The sequence below is a fragment of the Antechinus flavipes genome, chromosome 2, assembly GCF_016432865.1.
Source record: "Antechinus flavipes isolate AdamAnt ecotype Samford, QLD, Australia chromosome 2, AdamAnt_v2, whole genome shotgun sequence".
NCBI lineage: Eukaryota > Metazoa > Chordata > Mammalia > Dasyuromorphia > Dasyuridae > Antechinus > Antechinus flavipes.
The window spans coordinates 82,600,109-82,618,117 of record NC_067399.1 but is presented as its reverse complement, the minus strand read 5'-3'; the positions used below and the strand labels follow the sequence as shown (position 1 = coordinate 82,618,117).

At 34.7% G+C, this 18,009-nt stretch overlaps 1 protein-coding gene across 1 annotated transcript in view; it reads right to left on the bottom strand.

Annotated features, from left to right (window-relative positions):
- ARHGEF33 (Rho guanine nucleotide exchange factor 33) overlaps positions 1-17,981 on the bottom strand; it is a 54,159-nt gene extending 36,178 nt beyond the window's left edge. The window contains exons 1-6 of the mRNA XM_051975138.1: positions 17,963-17,981; positions 16,440-16,489; positions 9,738-9,881; positions 5,679-5,843; positions 5,348-5,469; positions 1,835-1,977 (exon numbers count right to left, since the gene is read on the bottom strand). Coding sequence (XP_051831098.1) covers positions 1,835-1,977; positions 5,348-5,469; positions 5,679-5,843; positions 9,738-9,881; positions 16,440-16,489; positions 17,963-17,981 — 643 coding nt within the window. The remainder of the gene's footprint in view (positions 1-1,834; positions 1,978-5,347; positions 5,470-5,678; positions 5,844-9,737; positions 9,882-16,439; positions 16,490-17,962) is intronic.
- Between the last annotated feature and the right edge of the window lie 28 nt (positions 17,982-18,009).

Below are 18,009 nucleotides of genomic sequence, written 5' to 3'. Positions count from 1 at the left end.
GTCCTCTCAGCTCTTAAATACCTCAGTATGATTACATCATTACAGCACACTAAGTATGTGCGAACTAGAGAGCCATTAGCTCATCAATCACACTGAGTAAGTGCTTAACTATAAGTACCCTGCTGTAAGTATCCCTTGCCTCAAGTAGAACACAGGTAGTCATGTCCTCCTTGACTTCTCAGGAAAAGGTGAGAATATCAAAGGGAGGTGGGGAACCAAACCAGACATTGTCAGCAGGTTCCCTCTGGGCTAAAGGGTCTTATACCTTACCCAGACTTTCTCCACTATCTGTGGCCCTCTACATCTAGAAGGAGAGATTTTTTAAAAATCTACATGACAACAAAAAAATCTATTTAACTGATACTAACTCATTTATTTTGCTAAATTAAGTCCTATTCCAAAAACTAAACTTTAGATTTATCTTTTAAGAAATGGTTTTTTCCCCTGGCATTATGGATAATATAAAGATTATATTCTAATGCCTATCTTTCCAGCATTGTCAACTTATTATATTTTAATTTCCACAATTGAACCAATGGGAATAATCAGGACATAGTTCTAGATAGATTCACATGTGATAAGTCCACAAAATATGTGATTTGGAAGGGATCTCTGAGGTCATATATATGAATTCCTCCCTCCCAAAAAAATTTTGGAAGGTTTTCAGAAAGGGCAGATTTACCAACCTACCTAAAACAACCATCTCTACTTTTGGATAGCATGAATTGTTCATTTTTCTTTAGATTTCTTTATCTAGTTAAATTTGTCTCCACAACTTTCACTTATTTCTCCTTGTTCTGTTAATTGAGGCAGAGCAGAATGCATTTTATGTCACTTCCATATAAGAGCTTTTCATGTACTTGAAGAGTCATGCCTTGCCCAAGACTTCTTTTCTCCCAGTAATCTTCCCCATTTCCTTCAACAGATCCTCATATGGCATGTGAATTTGAGGCCTTCACTTTTCTCAGTTACCCTCCTCTAAATTCTCCCTGGTTTATCAGTCCTCCCTAAAAAATGGTACACAGAACTGAGAACAATACTCTGAATGCAACTAGGTGGTGCAGAGGACAATGTGTGTCACAGGCCTGGAGTCAGGAAGAGTCATATTCCTGGGTTCAAATCTGACGTTAGGTGATCACTAGCTATGTGACCCTGGGCAAGTCACTTAATCCCTTTTGCCTCAGTTTCCTCTTATGTAAAATGACCTGGAGAATGAAGTGACAAATCACTTCAGTATCTTTGCCAAGAAAACCCCAAATGAGATCATGAAGAGTCAGACATGACTGAACAACAATTCAACTACACTCTAGACAAATGATTAGGCTGAAGTCCAGATCAGTCAACTGCCTCACTTGGAAGTTGTAACTCTCTTATGGCTGCAAAGATCACATTCATTTTCTTGATGTTATATCATACTATTGACTCATATTGAGTTTTCAGTCCTCTTACACCCCAGGATCTTTTTCAGACAAATTTCTATTTCATCATATTTTCATACTTGTGAAAATGTATGGTTTTTGTTTTTTTTTTTTTTTTTTTTGATTACCTGAACCCATATAAAAGATCTTAGCTTGAGTTTTTAGTCAGATGTGAAGTTGTCTTCTTGCTAATTTAGAAATATTCAAGTCATATTTTTCCCCAAAAGGCAAAGCTTAAATTGGGCAAGGTATTAAGACTCTTAGATTCAGTGACATGAAAGGAAGATTTCCACAGTATACTCTCTGCTAATGTAATAGAGATGGAGAGAATTTGGCCATTTCTTCCAGTCACCAAAAACCTATGTGCAAATAAAACCCAAACCACTCACAGAATTCAGTCTGATTGCAAACTGTACCTTTCTCATAGGCCTGAGTTGGCAAAATATTTGTAAAATCTTCACTTGTCAAAACAGGTTCAGGGATATTGATTGAGCGGAAAGGACTACCTTGGTTGGGTGCAGCTCCAGCTGTTGGCACATGCTCTTCCTTTTGTGTTTTTCTAGATAAGGAAAACAACAATGAAACAGTATCAATTTTAACATTTTGGGGAGTTGGCAATTTAGAATATTTCCCAGTGCCCCTAAAAAATAAAAATATTATAAAAGAAAAATACTTTAATTTTCCAAAGATCAACTCTGAGTTACAACCTTGGTTACCCTTTCTATTATTCCCAATATTGGGGGAAAGTGCTTATAATGGTGATGTTTTGCCTAGAACCATCTGTGTCCTGTTTTCCTTATAGCTCAGTAGCAAAATAAAAAGCAAAAAAAAATTAAAAATAAAAATCATATATACAGGATATTTGCTAAATTTGATACCTATAACCTCCTCTCCAGGTTAATAGAAGTATGTGATTCATAACTTTCTGGAAGCAAACTCCCCAGATTTTTCCACATGGGTGGCAATAGGTGGATCAGTCTGTGTACTTACTCTGTAGTAAAGAGTTCTTATTGGCCAAGCCTCTATATATTATATTTATTTCCCATATTTATACTAAAGGTTAAAGTATCCAAAATATTTAACAAAGCTAGCACTTTGGGGAGTGAAAAAATCAACTTATATTTGTAGCTTTCACCTCATAAGGAAGTTTCTTGGAGTAATATACAATAGTCCTAAAAATGTTAGGGAAAAAACATTTTTTTCAAGTAACTATACTCTTGAAAGATCTAATACCAATTTTTTTTTCAAGTAACCATACTCTTGAAAGATCTAATACCAATTATAAACAAAAGTTTTCTCTCTACATTTTGGAAGAAAAGTCATTTTCAAAAAGTTTTTTGAAATAAATATTGACTATGAATTTTTTAAAAATCCTCTTACAGTGACCTGAATCTGAAAGGGTATAAGACTTTTTTAATATATTCCTCTTCAATAGATACTTACTGGCTTTGTGACCTGGGCAAGTCACAACTTCTAATGGCCTCAGTTTCCTCAGCTGTAAAATGGAGATCGTAATAGCACCTACTCACAGAGTTGTTATGAGGATCAAGTGAGATAATATCTGTAAAGCACGTGGCTCAGTGTCTGGCATATAGGAGGTGTTTCATAAATGCTTGTTTTCCTTCCTTTAGTAGTAGTGATTAAGGATTGGGGGGCAATGTCTGAACCCACGTGTTCATTTGAGTGCTGTCTCACTATCTTTCCTCCTTATTTAGGTTTCAACTTCCTATTAAATGACAAAAGATCATTCTCATAGACAATGAAAATAAAACCAAAATTTAAATTCTGCCTTTTGCAAATCAACTCTTCTCAGAGATTCCTCCATCCCAAAAAAGTTCTTTTCTTTCTTTCACCTTCATCTTTTCCCCAAAGTAGCTTTTAAAAATGTCTTGTTGCTCTTCGCTTTCCTCATCAACTTAAACTCAAATTGAGCTTTTGCTTTCTTGCACCATTGTTAGAGGTATGCATGAACATGGAATATGCTGCTTTTGTATTCATCTACCATGACTTACCCTTGTTTCTTACATTTTATCCAATCTTTTCAAAATCTACTGTGATCAATGGGTTCCCTGGGTATCCACATCATTTTCTTTAAACAATTCCTCCTTTTCTTCCTCTTCAGAATTATTTCTATATTTTGAATTTAATTCTTAAGAGCTTTCCCTTTCCTTCTGGTATGCCTTCCATGTTAGAATTTAGGGTATAGGACCTTACCTATTTCTCTGAATGCTTAGAAATCTATTTTCCTCAAAGCTTGTGAACATGTCAGACTATGCTTTTCCTCTATCACGAATTCCAAGATTCCAAGGGAATCTACCTTTTTCCCCACAATTTCTATATTTCCATTCCAACAAAGTTTCTCTTCATTAGTAAGAATCAGATTCACAATATAGTTCTCCATTGTACTTCTCTCATTTTTTGAAGAATAAAATTATCATGAAGGCAAATTAAGAAAGTATTAGCTAACCTTGTGTGTGATGAGCAACTATGATAGACTTAGCTTTTCTTATCAGTGCAATGATCCAACAAAATTCTAAGGGAGTCATGATGGAAAATGCTGACCGCATTCAAATAAAGAATTATGAAGTCTGAATGCAGATCGAAGCATGCAATTTTCACTTGTTTTGGTTTCATTTGTGTAATGGGCTGAGGCTCGAGTTGATGCACTGAGGTCCCAAGCATGTGAGGCTAAATAGTAATTGGACCATACTCTAGTAATATATAAGCTTGGAGAAAGAATGGCCCCCGCCCACTCTTTGTGCAAGTCCTGATGTGTTGTATAGGAAATGACAATTTTGGTGGGTGGAGGCAGAGGAGTGGAAAAGGAAGGGGAAGGAGAGACTGCTGGCTGGTGTTTTGACACAGCTGCTCGCATTGCCATTGTGACGGCCTTTCAGCTCAGATCCCCCCTCTGTTAGCTGACTTCTGTCGCAACTGCCCATATTGCTATCACAATGCTTATTCACCTCTTCACTTCAATAAAGATTGAAGATTTTTCCCTTAACCTGAATTCCGGCTGATTTTAAATACATGGTCATTACATATTTGTTTTGTTTTGTTTTTCTGTCATGGTTTTTTCCTTTTGTTCTGAGTCTTTCACAACATGACTATCGTGGACATATGTTTAACATGATTGTACATATATATATATATATATACATATATATATATATATAACCTATATCAGATTGTTTGCTGCCTTGGGGAAGGAGAAGGGAGGGAAAAAAATTTGGAGCTCAAACTCTCACAAGGATGAATGTTGAAAACCATCCCTACAGGTAATTTGAAAAAATAAAATACTGTTAAGTAAACAAAAAATAAGGAAGGAAGGAAAGAAGGAAGGAAAGAAGGAAGGAAGGAAGGAAGGAAGGAAAGAAGGAAGGAAGGAAGGAGGAAGGAAGGAAGGGAGGAGGAAGGAAGGAAGAAAGAAGGAAGGAAGGGAGGGAGGAAGGGAGGAGGAAGGAAGGAAGGGAGGAGGAAGGAAGGAAGGAAGGGAGGAGGAAGGAAGGAAGGAAGAAGGAAGGAAAAGTAAGAAAGGAAGGAAGGGAGGGAGAAAGAAAAGAGGGAGGGAGGAAGGAAGGGAAGAAAGGAAAGAAGAAAGAGAGAAGAAAAAAGAAAGAGCTTTTTTGTTTTGATAGAGATAGTAACAGTAGATATTTGGTGAATGGAAATCCTCTATCACTCTTTTATAATGCTTCTCCCTATGACCTTAGATATAAATTTAGGGATTATAACCCTATAATATAGGGTTATATTATAGGATCCTATAAGTGCTAGAGGATAACATTTAACCTCTCAGAAATTCCAGAACAAAAAAAGTGTCTTAGAGGTAGAAAACAGTTTTAGTTGTCTGTTGGATTAGACTAAAGTACCCAGTACTTTGGAGATCTGACCTTGGCACTTGGTCACTTTCCCTGCAAGGCACTTACTTGGTTTTCACTTTCCGAGACTCTCTTCTCTTTTCCTGCTGAAGTTGCTCAATTTTCTGTTGCATTTCTTCCTGTTTGGTAGTAATGGCTTGGATCATTGACATGGCATTGCTAAGCTCTTCCTAAAAAAGAATAAATGTAATCTTTAAATGCTATATTGAATAAACGTGCATCCTAGCCCCAGGAAGAGAGACCCATTTCTATTGTGGTGCCTGGTGTTAGAACTTCAAAGAACCTGTTATCTAGAACACCACTGGGAAAGGTAAGCTCTCTACCTGCATTACTAAAATTAAAAAACTCAGGTGAACATAAAATTAAAGAGCATGCTTACCTTGAAATAATTTAATGAATTCTTCATCTCTGACACTCTTTCCTCCATAGTGCATCGGCAGCTCTTAACTTTCTCTTCCAAAGCATATTCTCCATGTTGAATTCTTGAAAGCTCTTGCATTGCTTCTGTGAAACCAGTTTTGAGCTCAGAGGCCAATGCCTGCAACTAAATCATTAAGAAATTACATATAAATACACTTCCTAAATTTTCCTTCTTCAACAAGGCAAACAACCAAGACTGGAATTCCTGGTAATCTATAAATCACTAAAACAGTCAACTAAAGGAAAAGGATTTTGGATAGAGATAAAGAAGAATGATTCCCAAAAAAAGACTGGCCTCTTACAAATATGGTAGTTTTCTACTTCATTTATATTTTTACCATATGCAAATTGAAAGCATAGACACCCTAGTTATTACTCTTTCTGACCAAGTTATATCATTAAGTTCCAAAAGACTTAAACATCTGGAACCTATTAGAATTGATTATACACACACACACACACACACACACACACACACACATATGTATATAGATAGATAGATAGATACATCTAAAGGGAGGTAGCGTTTCCCCCTAAATTCTTGAATTAAGCAGAGTAGACAAAACTATACATCTTGGCACTGGTTTCTCTCTTCAGATCATGTTAATGTCATAGGCACAGGAAATTGAAATATTACAGTATTTAACATATCCTTTTTTTAAAGCAAGCAGAAAAGATGGTCAGACCTACTTTCTTTGCTATGTCTTGAGCATGTATTCCTTCATTTTAAAACAAGAATATTGAAAATCAGAAGCAAATGTAAGTCATCTAAAAAGTTTAAAACATGGTAGTAGATACTCCTGATTATCTGAATTGATGAATTATTTGGGTAACTAGTTATAAGAGAAAAAATATATAGTATATATTACATATGCAAATGATTACTTTCCCATTCCTGCTGATGCATTCATGCTATTGTAAAGATTATATTAAATTTGTAATTCTTAATGTCAATTCCTAGTATACTGTGTTCTTTCTAAAAGAAACGAAAAGCCCATTCTATCTTAGGTGTTCCTTATCAACTAAAGTTTGAATAGCCAGGGGTAATCTAGGCTCAGCTCCATTGTGTGTATGTTACAATTCAAGAGTCAGCTTAAATGATTGGAGAGAAAGGAGTTTATTAAACTTCTTAATCCTAAAGTCTTTTACTTGCCAATTATATATATATATATATATATATATTAAAAGTTCACAGAAAAATAATACTGACATTGAAGTAAGAATGAGTGATACATTTTTTGTGAAATGCAGAGAGAATGGATTCAAAAATATGCTATTGGTTAGCATGCAAGATGGAAGTAAAGTTTGTGGTCTTTTCCTTGCTCTTCTTTGTCTATGGAAATGTTCATATTTGTTGAAATGTTAATATTTATTAAATTAATAATTTTAATGAAGCTTTGACAAAATTAAATAGCTGGCTATTCTCAAAGGTTTTCTTATAAGGGGAAAGTGCTGTGAATGTGTTCAGATGTTATTTCTCATGGTGCAATGGAAAGAGTTCTTCACATAGAGCCAAAGGAACTGGGTTCTAATCTTTTTTCCGAGTTTATTTCCTAACTTGTAAAATGAGGAGTTTGGGTTAAATCAAAGCTTTTTAAAACTGTGGGTCATGACCCCATTTTAGGGTCATGTAACTGAATGTGGACGTCACAATGATTTCTTCTTAATAAGTGTTTGACTTGTATACTTATTTTTATATACCTATATACCAGGGTTGTGTAAAATTTTCTTGGGCAAAAAGGGGTTGTGAGTGGAAAAAGTTTAAGAAGTCCTGGTCTAAGTGATCCCCAGCTCAAATTCCATGATACTATGACTAAAAGGAGCAGGGTAGGAGAGATATCCTATATTGAATTATTGGACAGGAGTAGCCAATTTCTAGCTAAATAGCTAGAAATAATTGAGAGAAGCATGCATTTTAAATTTACTTGGGTTTTTAGAAAGCAAAAGACATGAAAATAACTTTAGAAGCAAAGTGTTACAGGAATAAAAAGGTGAGTCAGATCATCTATAAACTTTTGTGGGAAAATGTGGTAGTCTATGAATAGCAAATTGTCTTCAAGTTTGAACTGTAAATTTGTCAGTAAATCACAGGGGAAAAACAAATCTGAAAAAATGGGGGTACTTTAAAGGTGTTTTATCCATTTAATATATGCACTGAAAGAAATTTACCAGTAGGACAGTAAAGCATTTTCAGCAGGATTCTTGAATATTATAATTAGATGCCCATTCTGTATTACCTTGGCCTATCCGTGAGTAATTGATATTTTTATTAGGAATGGTGTGGTATTTTGTCAAATGCCTTTTCTGTAGTTATCCATTATATAAAGAACTTTTAAAGAAGTCTAACAATTTCCCACAATTTTTTAACAAAATATACCAAGTATTTCCTTGTTATAAGGAAGAAAAGCAAGGTTAATTTAGTCTTAACAGACTTCATTGTATTTCTAAACACTTGAGGAATCAAAACAATGCAAAGAAGGGAATTGAAGACTTTTCATGTTGTAGGATAACTTCATGGTGAAGTGGAAAGAATAATAGACATAATACCTGAAGACATGGGAAATTACTGTTCAAAATCCTAGCTCTCTGCTTACTAACCATGAAACTTTGGACTTAACCTCTCAAAATCTCAGTTTCCTTCTCTATAAAAAGGGAGATTACAACACTTACATTGATATTTCCCAATATTGTTGTGAGAATGAAATGAGATAAAACACATGAAGTATGCTATAAACCGCAAAGAACTATATAAATGTCAACTATTGTTTTTTCCCCCAGCAATATTTCCCAACACGTATTCTAGGACTTTATGATCCATTGAGATTCATGAGAGGATTCTTGGAACCTGAAAATAATGTTAGCACAGGATAAGAAATTGAAACCAAAAAAGTTATTCTGAGGGGAAGGCCTGTAATATACATAGGGCATGAAGGACAAGGAAAATAATGGAGACCAGAAAACAATTGATACATACATAAATAGTTTTTTTTTTTTTTTTTAACATATGTAGACGAAACAACTGTGTTTTAGTTGACTATTTTATCCATCTTGGTAGGAGATTTCTGGATGGCAAATTGGTCATGCAAATCAATCTGATGAGATCATTTAAGATGGACCAAAAATAAAATCAACCAAAATCAACAGTTTCTGGCTTGGCATTTTTTATTATATATAATTAATCATTATCGAGGCAAAAAGCAAACAAAACAGGACAGTTATTGTACAGCATTAAAGACAAAATAAATATGTTTACATGTCTAAGAGAAGAATGCCTGAAATTTACTCAGGAGCTCAAATGGATCCTTGGCCCAAAAAATATTGTAGAACCACTGTCTGACAGAAACAGGTTTCACTATCAAAAAAAGTTCTTCTGTGGCCCTGAACTTCCCCCCACCCACTCCCAACCCAAACTAAATGGCAACTTTGGGGATGCCTACTTGGAATACAGGACTTTTTCTTCACTGATAAAACACCAGATCTCTAACTAATTGATGTTCTAAATAGCATTTCATTTTAGCTACCCTAGGGTGGCTACATTAGATTCAGAATCAGTAATTAATCATGGTTCTTTTTTATCTTATATCTTTTAAAATTTTGTCTCATATATCAGTAAATATCTTGAATTCCTAGTAAATACATCCATTAGGTACCAGTTTCCCTGGTGACCATACTTCTCAACAAGATTCTTTATAAACACCAGGTATTGGGGTGAAAAAAATTATCTTCATCACTACTAACTAAATCTCTGAAACAATCTCTCTAGAACTTCATACCCTCAAGATTTTTAGCTCCTGGTAGTTTATTATTATTAGCAATAATAATAATGAAAATAGAATAGCATTTATGGAGCACTTTTAGATTTGCAAAGCACTTTACTTGTTATTTCATTTTTTCAATCTGTCCCTTAAATTTTTGCAAACCCTCTAATTCTGATCTTATTATTTCTTCTCTGCTGCCTCTATACTTCTCTGAATGGCCAGCCCACGGCCCACCCCACAGATTAGAAATGGGTGTCTACCTTGTTCTCCAGCGAGTTGAACACGTCTCTCATCTCGTTGATTTTTTCATGGAGCTGTTCTAGAGAGGTAATGATCCCTCCGTCCTGCCGCTGGAGCCGGGCTCCCACTGGAGGCAAGTTCGGGGAAGACATGTACTTCGTAGCCTAGGGCACCACAGAGGGCATCTTAGGCTCAAAATAAAAAATGGGGAGGTATGTCTGGATCTAGTTATGGTTTTATCTGTTCCTGTTTCTCTATTTGTTTTACTCTTTCAGCTCCTTAACACTTAAAGTAGATTTAGGTCAGTGGTTTCCAAACTTTTTTTTGTACCAAGGATCCCTCATGCCTCAGATTAAATTCCATAAACTCTCATTCAGTTTTTAATATCTATTTTCCCTTTGCTTCTATCAAAAAGTCTTCCCTCCTATTAGGATACTGAGATGAGACAAACTCAGGGGACAAGTTCAGTGTTCCAGGGTATCCTGCAAAGTCGTATGTGAACAGGGTTGGATGACCATTTTAAAAGAAGGCTAAGCAAATTTCCATGGAGCCAAGGGGGAATTTTATTCTTCCTAATTCAAGGACCCTGCAAAGGGCAAAACTCAAAGCAAAGGAAAAGTGCCTTCCCCCATCAGGGTCTCACTACCCAGACCCAGGGATTCATTGGTCTAGTTTTTAAGGCATGTCTGTTTATCTATGTCTGTGTGTGTGTGTGTGTGTGTGTGTGTGTGTGTGTGTGTGTGTGTGTGTGTATGTGTGTGTAATATAAAAACAGCCAAGGATGCCTCCAAAAGGAGCTAGTCCTTTAATTCTTTTTCTCAGGACTCTGGACTACATTTTAGCACTGGAGTCCTTAACCTGAAGTCCACACAGATTCCCAAGATGAGTGTTTATAGATTTCAGAAGGCTATGAACTTGGATAGGAAAAAAATTTTATCTTTACTTTCACTTATCTATATTTGAAATGTTTCATTTATTTCAATTGTTTAAAAAACATTATTCTGAGGAGTCTGTAGTCTTTTACAAAATGGGAACCATGAAACAAAAAAGGTTAAGAACTCCCTCTATAACTGGGGAAGCTCATAGTAAAATACTACTTGATTATATTTTTTAAGCAATTAAGAAAAATATTAAAATTACACACACACAAAGAATACCAAATCTTAAAAGCAAAAAAACAGTGGATCTGAGACCCAGTAAGCTCCAGATTGATTGATTTGCACCCCGACTGTTAGTGTGATAAAACTCATTAAATTATATCAGTGTCTTCTAGAAAAATTTCCCCATGTAAAAAGAATTAGAATTCTGATAACGTCTTTAAGATAGTGGTATCTGAGTTTTTTTAATCAATAATTTCTGTGCCACCTGACTGAATTTTGTAGGCCTTTGCTTTGAGATTGTAATATTCCCAGAATACTCTGATATCTTATGTAATATAACAGAGCTCCTAGCTTGAAAGTGATTTATAAAATATGAGCTCTATCTTAAATGAATTTGCATAATAAATTAAAAATTATATCCTCCTAGCACAAATCAGATCCTGTGCCAGATAACCCTGAAAAACTATCCATGTTCTTTCATTGCCCTAGAATTTTATTACATTTGGATAGGAAATAACAGATACACACAAACATAAAATCAAGATCAGGAGTAGAATTTATTATGTAAAAAAACAGGCGTAATAATCATGATCTCAGACAAAATTAAAACTAAAATAGATTTAATTGAAAGGTAAAATAGGGAAACTGCACTATATGTGAGACATATTAATCAATATTGTTTCAGACTATTTAAAACAAGTAGACAGTATAAGGTTGTAATATTCCAATTGTAAAGGAAATTAATTGGTAGAGTTAGAAAAATAAGGAAAGACTTGGACTTTTGAAGAAAGAGTTTATCTGCCTTCAAAGAAACAGAAGATAAGCACAATGTGATCTTACACAGATGTATATAAATGTATATATGCATATATCTATGATTATAGATATATCTATGTATATATAAAAGTACATATGTTTACATGTACATGTGTATATATATTTATGTGTATATATGTGTATATGTATATATAATATATATATATATGTGTGTGTGTGTGTGTGTGTGTGTGTGTGCTTAATTGTAGCCTTTGAGGGGAAGGAGGAAGAGAAAAAAAGAATAAACTAAAAAGTATGCAGCTGAGGAGAAGAAAATCTACATGGAAGGAAAAAAAAAAAAAAAGACAGCCCTGAACACAATATGAACAATATGTAGTATTTGGTATATAGGCTTTCTTGAAGTGGAAATTTATTGGTTTATATTTTGACTCTTATGTTCTGCTGTGCACATGGCAGTGTTTGTTATTTAGTTCGTTTGGAGGTTTTTTTGGGAGGATCTGTCTTTTCCTATTTTCTATTAAGATTTAAATTAAATACATTTTCTTTATATTAATTCTTTTTTCAAGTAAAAGAAAGGAGAACTCTTGGAAGTCTTTTTGTGTGTGTAAAAATAGAGCTCTCCATTATAATCTTCATTACAATCATGTTTTTGTTATCTGAATTTCATTAACTCCTAAGGTTTGGAAGAGATCTACACACCTGACAGATGATCATGGAATTTCTGTTTGAATACTCTTAATTGACAGGGAATCCACCATCTTACTGTTCACATCCTTTCGGGTCAGCTCTAATTATTAGAACATTTATCCTATATATTTAAAAGGATTGTGTCTATGTCTGTATGTGTTTGTGTGTATGAAAAAAATTTGGAACACAATATCTTGCAAAAATGAATACTGAAGATTATCTTTACATATATTTGTAAAGTATATTTGTGAAAATACTATTGAGAAAAAAAAAGTTCTTCTCCAAAGTCTTAGGCCAATCAAGTACTGCATGATGTGATGTTTATATCTTTTTAGGAAAGTCCTGCCTCCCCTAAAATCCAATACTAGTGAGCCAGTATTTACAAATCTCCCCCTCAGTATTCCAGCAAAATGTGAGATGGGCATCTCTACAGGATTTACATTTGTATTTCTAATAAAACCAAATAGCAAGTTCATTCCTTCAAGTTATATTAAATCTAATATCCATGGTATGAAATGCCAGAAATCTGTAGTTGATTTTAAAGCTAATTTAATAATCTGAGATTAGAGTGCATACATATATGATCAGAGGAAAAGTAAGCAAAGAAGGCTTTTGAGGAAGTCTTGGGCAAAGAATATATCAAACTGGTAGTGATTCTGCTCATTCTCTTTGGCTATCCTGAGTCAAGGAACTTTAAATAGAATAATTTCAGAGTATCACACTAACTCAATCTGATCAAGTAGATAGTAAGAATCCTATTTATATTATTTCTGGAGATGTGCTATTCTTTCTTCTCCTATACTCTTAAACTATAATAGCTGACTATACTACTTCCATTTATTTTAGACTATACCTTCAATTTCCTACTTTTAACTTCAATTTCAGCAATATTTCTTAGCTCTCTTTTAAAAAAAAAATTCAGATTCCTAAGCACAGTTAGCCAGATTCAATTACCATTACTACATTACCAAAAATCAGAAATGAGCTTCAGTAGGAATAAAGAAAATTATCTATCCAAGCAGACATCAGTTAGGCCCACTGATAGATAAGTGAACTCCCTAAATGTAGAGACTGTTTCATTTTGTCTTTATAAAGCACCTAGCTCAATGCCTGGCATATAGTTGGCATTCAATAAATGCTAACAGATCAGATAATGAGTGTGTGATCTCCCACTGATATTGTTTGTATATCAGTGTTCTGGGCTAGTTATAAAGTTGGAGGACCCCAAAACCATTCAAATCCCCAAATAGCAGGTCAGTTTCCAGAAATAGTAGGCCTTGGCTACTCTCAATCTACTCCTCAAAACTTAGGCAGATGTCTAATCATTCTCTGGGCTGCCTGACCCTAACAGCTATTGCCGCATGCTTAAGAGTAATGTTCTTGTTGAAGTATGTCAGTGTTTGGATTCAAAATCCAGTTTATTGTTATTTATTTGCATATTTCTAAGATAATTATCCTAGAAACTTGCAAGAACTCAAGTATAGGCCCATACCAAAAGTATTTCTTAACTCTCTGTTCATTATTCTCTTTGATAGTCGTTTCCATTTCATCCATTTCAACAATGTGAATTGTCAACTCAAGAAGGTCATCCTTATTTCCAACCCTTACCTCTCTCCCAAATCTCAGTCTTTCATGATTAACTACCTACCAAACATCTCCACCTGGATTCTGCATCTGAACTCAGCCAGACTCTCCAGACCACACCTGAAATTTTTGTTCAGTTACACATTTTTAGATGTAGTTTGTATTCAACTTCCAACTCTGTAGTTCTGATATTATTCAGGCATTTGTTTGCAGCTAAGTGCCTGATTTAATAAAATGAAATTATGCATTAGGCAGATCTACTTGCTCAAAATGGGATGGCCAAGTGACAGAGTAGATAGAGGGCTGAGCCTGAAATCAGGAAGGCTTGATCCAACCTCAGACACTTACTAGCTATGTGATCCTGTACAAGTCACTTAACCCTATTTGTCTTATAAATTGTTTCCCAATCTATAAAAATGAGCTGAAGAAGGAAATGGCAAACCATTCCAGTATGTCTGCCAGGAAAATCGCAAATGAGGTCACAAAGAATCAGGCACAATTGTGAATGACTGAACAACAGCAAGACCAAGGCCAGAATTGAACTTAGAAAGTCTTCTTGACTCCAGGCCCAGCTCTCTCTCCACTGTGCTACACAAACATTACATTTCTCTCAAAAGTAGGTCATCCTCTTAACTTTGACATTTCTGCTAATGCCACCATTCTCCCATTCAAAACCTTAATCATTTTTTGATTCCTCCATTTTCCTTCCCACCCCCATTCCTATCTCATTATCAAATTTTATTAAATCTTTCTTCACAATAAGTCTCAAAGCAATCCCTTTCTTATTCTTCTGTGCTCCCTCCTCTCCTGCCCTCTATTGGGCTTGACCTCCTCCCTTGGATTCCTGTGATAGCCTCTGAAATGTTTTCCTTTCCTACACAGATTAATCTCATAAAAATATTCATTTCATTGTATTATTCCCTTACTAAAAAACAAAATAAACAAACCAAAAAACCCTTTTGCCATAAAGTATAAATATATTAGCTTGACCCTCAGGATCCTAATAATCTGATCTCACCATAATCACACCTCTTAAAGGAAACCTCCACTGACACCATATAAGACCTAGTGAATAGAGCACTATTCTTAGATTCAAACCTAAGTTTGAATCTTGCCTCAGATGTTTATTAGGTATAATCATAGATAAGTGAAATGATGAAATATGTAAAATGCTTTGTGAACTTTAAAGTGCTATATAAATGCCAGTTATTATTACTTACCTCTCAAAGTTGTGATTTCCTCATCTATAAAATGAGGTTAATAATGTTCATACTATTTCATATGCATCAGCACTATGCAAACCTTAAAGCACAAGGTAAATGTGTCATTATTATTATCATTCCAAATTGTTGTTCAGTCATTTTCTAATTGTGTCCAACTCTCCATGACCCCATTTGGAATTTTCTTGGCAACGATACCAGAGTGGTTTGCCATTTCTTTCTCCAGTTCATTTTATAGATGAGGAAACTGAGGTTTAAATGACTCCATGCCCAGTGCTCTATCCATTGTACAACCTAGCTGTCCCTCTATCATTCTAGCTAGAATGCTTGCTTTGTAGAATCTCTTGCTTTGTAGATTCTCATGCCACTTGTTGTCTAAATTATTTATATGGAACTTGTTTTGCCTTGGAACTCTGAGTCTCTATGATCTTTCCCCCAAAAGAATGAAAGTTCCTAAAGTGCAGGGACAGTGTCTGATATTTCCTTGTATTCTTGCACAGAGTTTTTTATGTATGCAATAGGCATTTGATATTTGCTTTATGAAGGGAAAAATAAGGATTGACCTCACCTACTATCCAGTTTTGCCTAGTTTCAGCCCTGAAATTAGACTTTTTATGAAAGATCACAGACAATTCCAACTCTTCTATCAGCTGGACCAGCCTCCAGCTGGAAACCTATGTTTTTGAGAAATGATAAGAGGGTATGCAATAAAGAGAATATTACATTGTCTCTAGAAAGATTTCATTTCTTCAACCCATCTAAAGATGTGTCTAGCCTAGGGAAAGGAGGACTGAGTTAATCTAGATGGTTTTTAAGTACAGAAAAATGTCTTCATTTCATTCAATCAGGCAACATCCAAGAAATATTTATTTAGTGTCTGGTATGTACAAAACTCTGTGCAAAGTATTGTGGGAAATTCAAAGATGAAATAAAATGTAATTTGTGCCTTCATGGTCTTACAGTAGTAAAGAAACTAAAATGAATGATTATAATATGCCATAATAAATGCTGAAGAGAGGCCACAGTTTTGTGATTCATTTCTACCTTGTTTTTGATGTGAGAAAGAGGTTCAGAAAAAGGAAAGAAATTAGTGGCCAAATAAACTATAAATATCAGAGACATATATTTTTAGTAGAGTGACCTATATTAATAACTCAGATACTGATTAATCCAGGAACATTATGTCAGAATTTATGCATTATTAATCATCTTTTAAAAGAATTTTTTTTCACTTTTTTGCTTTGTATCTCCAGAGCCTTGTACACAGTAGATGCTAAATAAATATTTATTGAACTGAATAATCAAGAACTAATTTGTATATTGAATCACCAAAAAAAATCCTAGTTATTTTTACCTGGTAGATCTGTGTAGATGGGCTATTCACTGGCATAATCTCATTCTCTCCTGTAGAAATAAAGAATTTTAGTTAATTAAAAATTACTTACTCTGCAATAATTCTCTTAATATATTCATGTATGTATATGGAATGGGACACCTATCTGGACATTCTACCCATTACTTCATGACAAAAATATATATATATATATGCTTCTTGATTCATGCCGATTCATGTCTTAATGACTAAACCATAATCAACTAAACTGGCACATGGCTGAAATTGTGCTCTGCCATCTTAAGGAAAGTTCTCAGCCAGTTCTACTTACTAGTGCTTATTTGGAAATTATGTCATCTCTCCTCTCCTGCTCTATTCTATTCACTGAAGTTGGCTGAAATCTTGACCAACATATAAATTGCAGAACCAATGGGTTTGTCTCTTTTCTTTTGCTAATAAACCTTTGTCTTCTTTCTCCGGTCTACTATTTTTCTCCTGCCTTGTTTTCTATCACTGCAACTCTGTCCAGATCTGTAGTCTTCTCACTCCACTGCCTCCTGCAAAGACTAGCTAAGTGGAAGGAAGATTGCCAAAAGTCAGGGAAGATGGGAAGCCAATAAAGATACTGGTACAAAAGAATGGAATGAGGAACAGGGAACACTTTTTGGTGATAACATGGACAGGAGGGACATGATATGGAGAGCAATGAAGATAGTGAGAGACAGAATAAGATCTGAAAACCTTAAAGCCCTATAAATATAAACTATTTCTGTTATTCTTGGGGAGAGAAAAGACAGATCTGTAATATATGACTTTCTGAATCATTTCAACTATGAAGGCAAGGTGACCCACACAAATCCTCCATCTAATTTACCCTCTGTAGAATTTTATGTAACAACCAATCCATAGCACAAAATACAATTATGTAAGCCAGAGAAGTAATGGTTAATTGTGGAGACACGTCCAGTGTCTTCTAATTACCACTTTGTTCTTGGGATTCAATTTTGTTTAGCATCATGCTGGCACAAGTGAGCATTTCAGTTGGATCAACCCTAATATGATCAGTCCCTAAATTATCAGCTATATGGATTCAACCCAAAACTAAGATCCCTATATAAATTAGATAATATTACAAGACGTAGACACATATCTTCAAGAAAAAAATGCTCCTAACCAAATCTAGATAATTTGTGGTTAAACACTAATCCCAGTACAAATCTATTCAAAGAATATTTGGGTAAAATTCTGGACATGTTCACAGGAATACTCTACTTCTTCAGAAACAAGTATTGCCAAGAAAAATATTACTTCTTGAATCATACTAACAGTTTTCTATTTACATGAGACCCTTTAAATATTTCAAATCAGCTTATTTCATCATCTGATGACAATTATTATCTCCCTATTTTAAAGATGGGAATATTGATGGCTGGAATAGTTGTAAACTGTTCTACTGGCACACATCTGAGCTGTTGGTAAAGACAGTAGTAGATCACACATCTCTCAACTCCTGAGTGGAAAGTAGAAAGTGGGAGAATTCTGACCTTGTTTTGTTTTTTCCATCTTGCCTGTGGCTTCCCTGAGTCCAGAT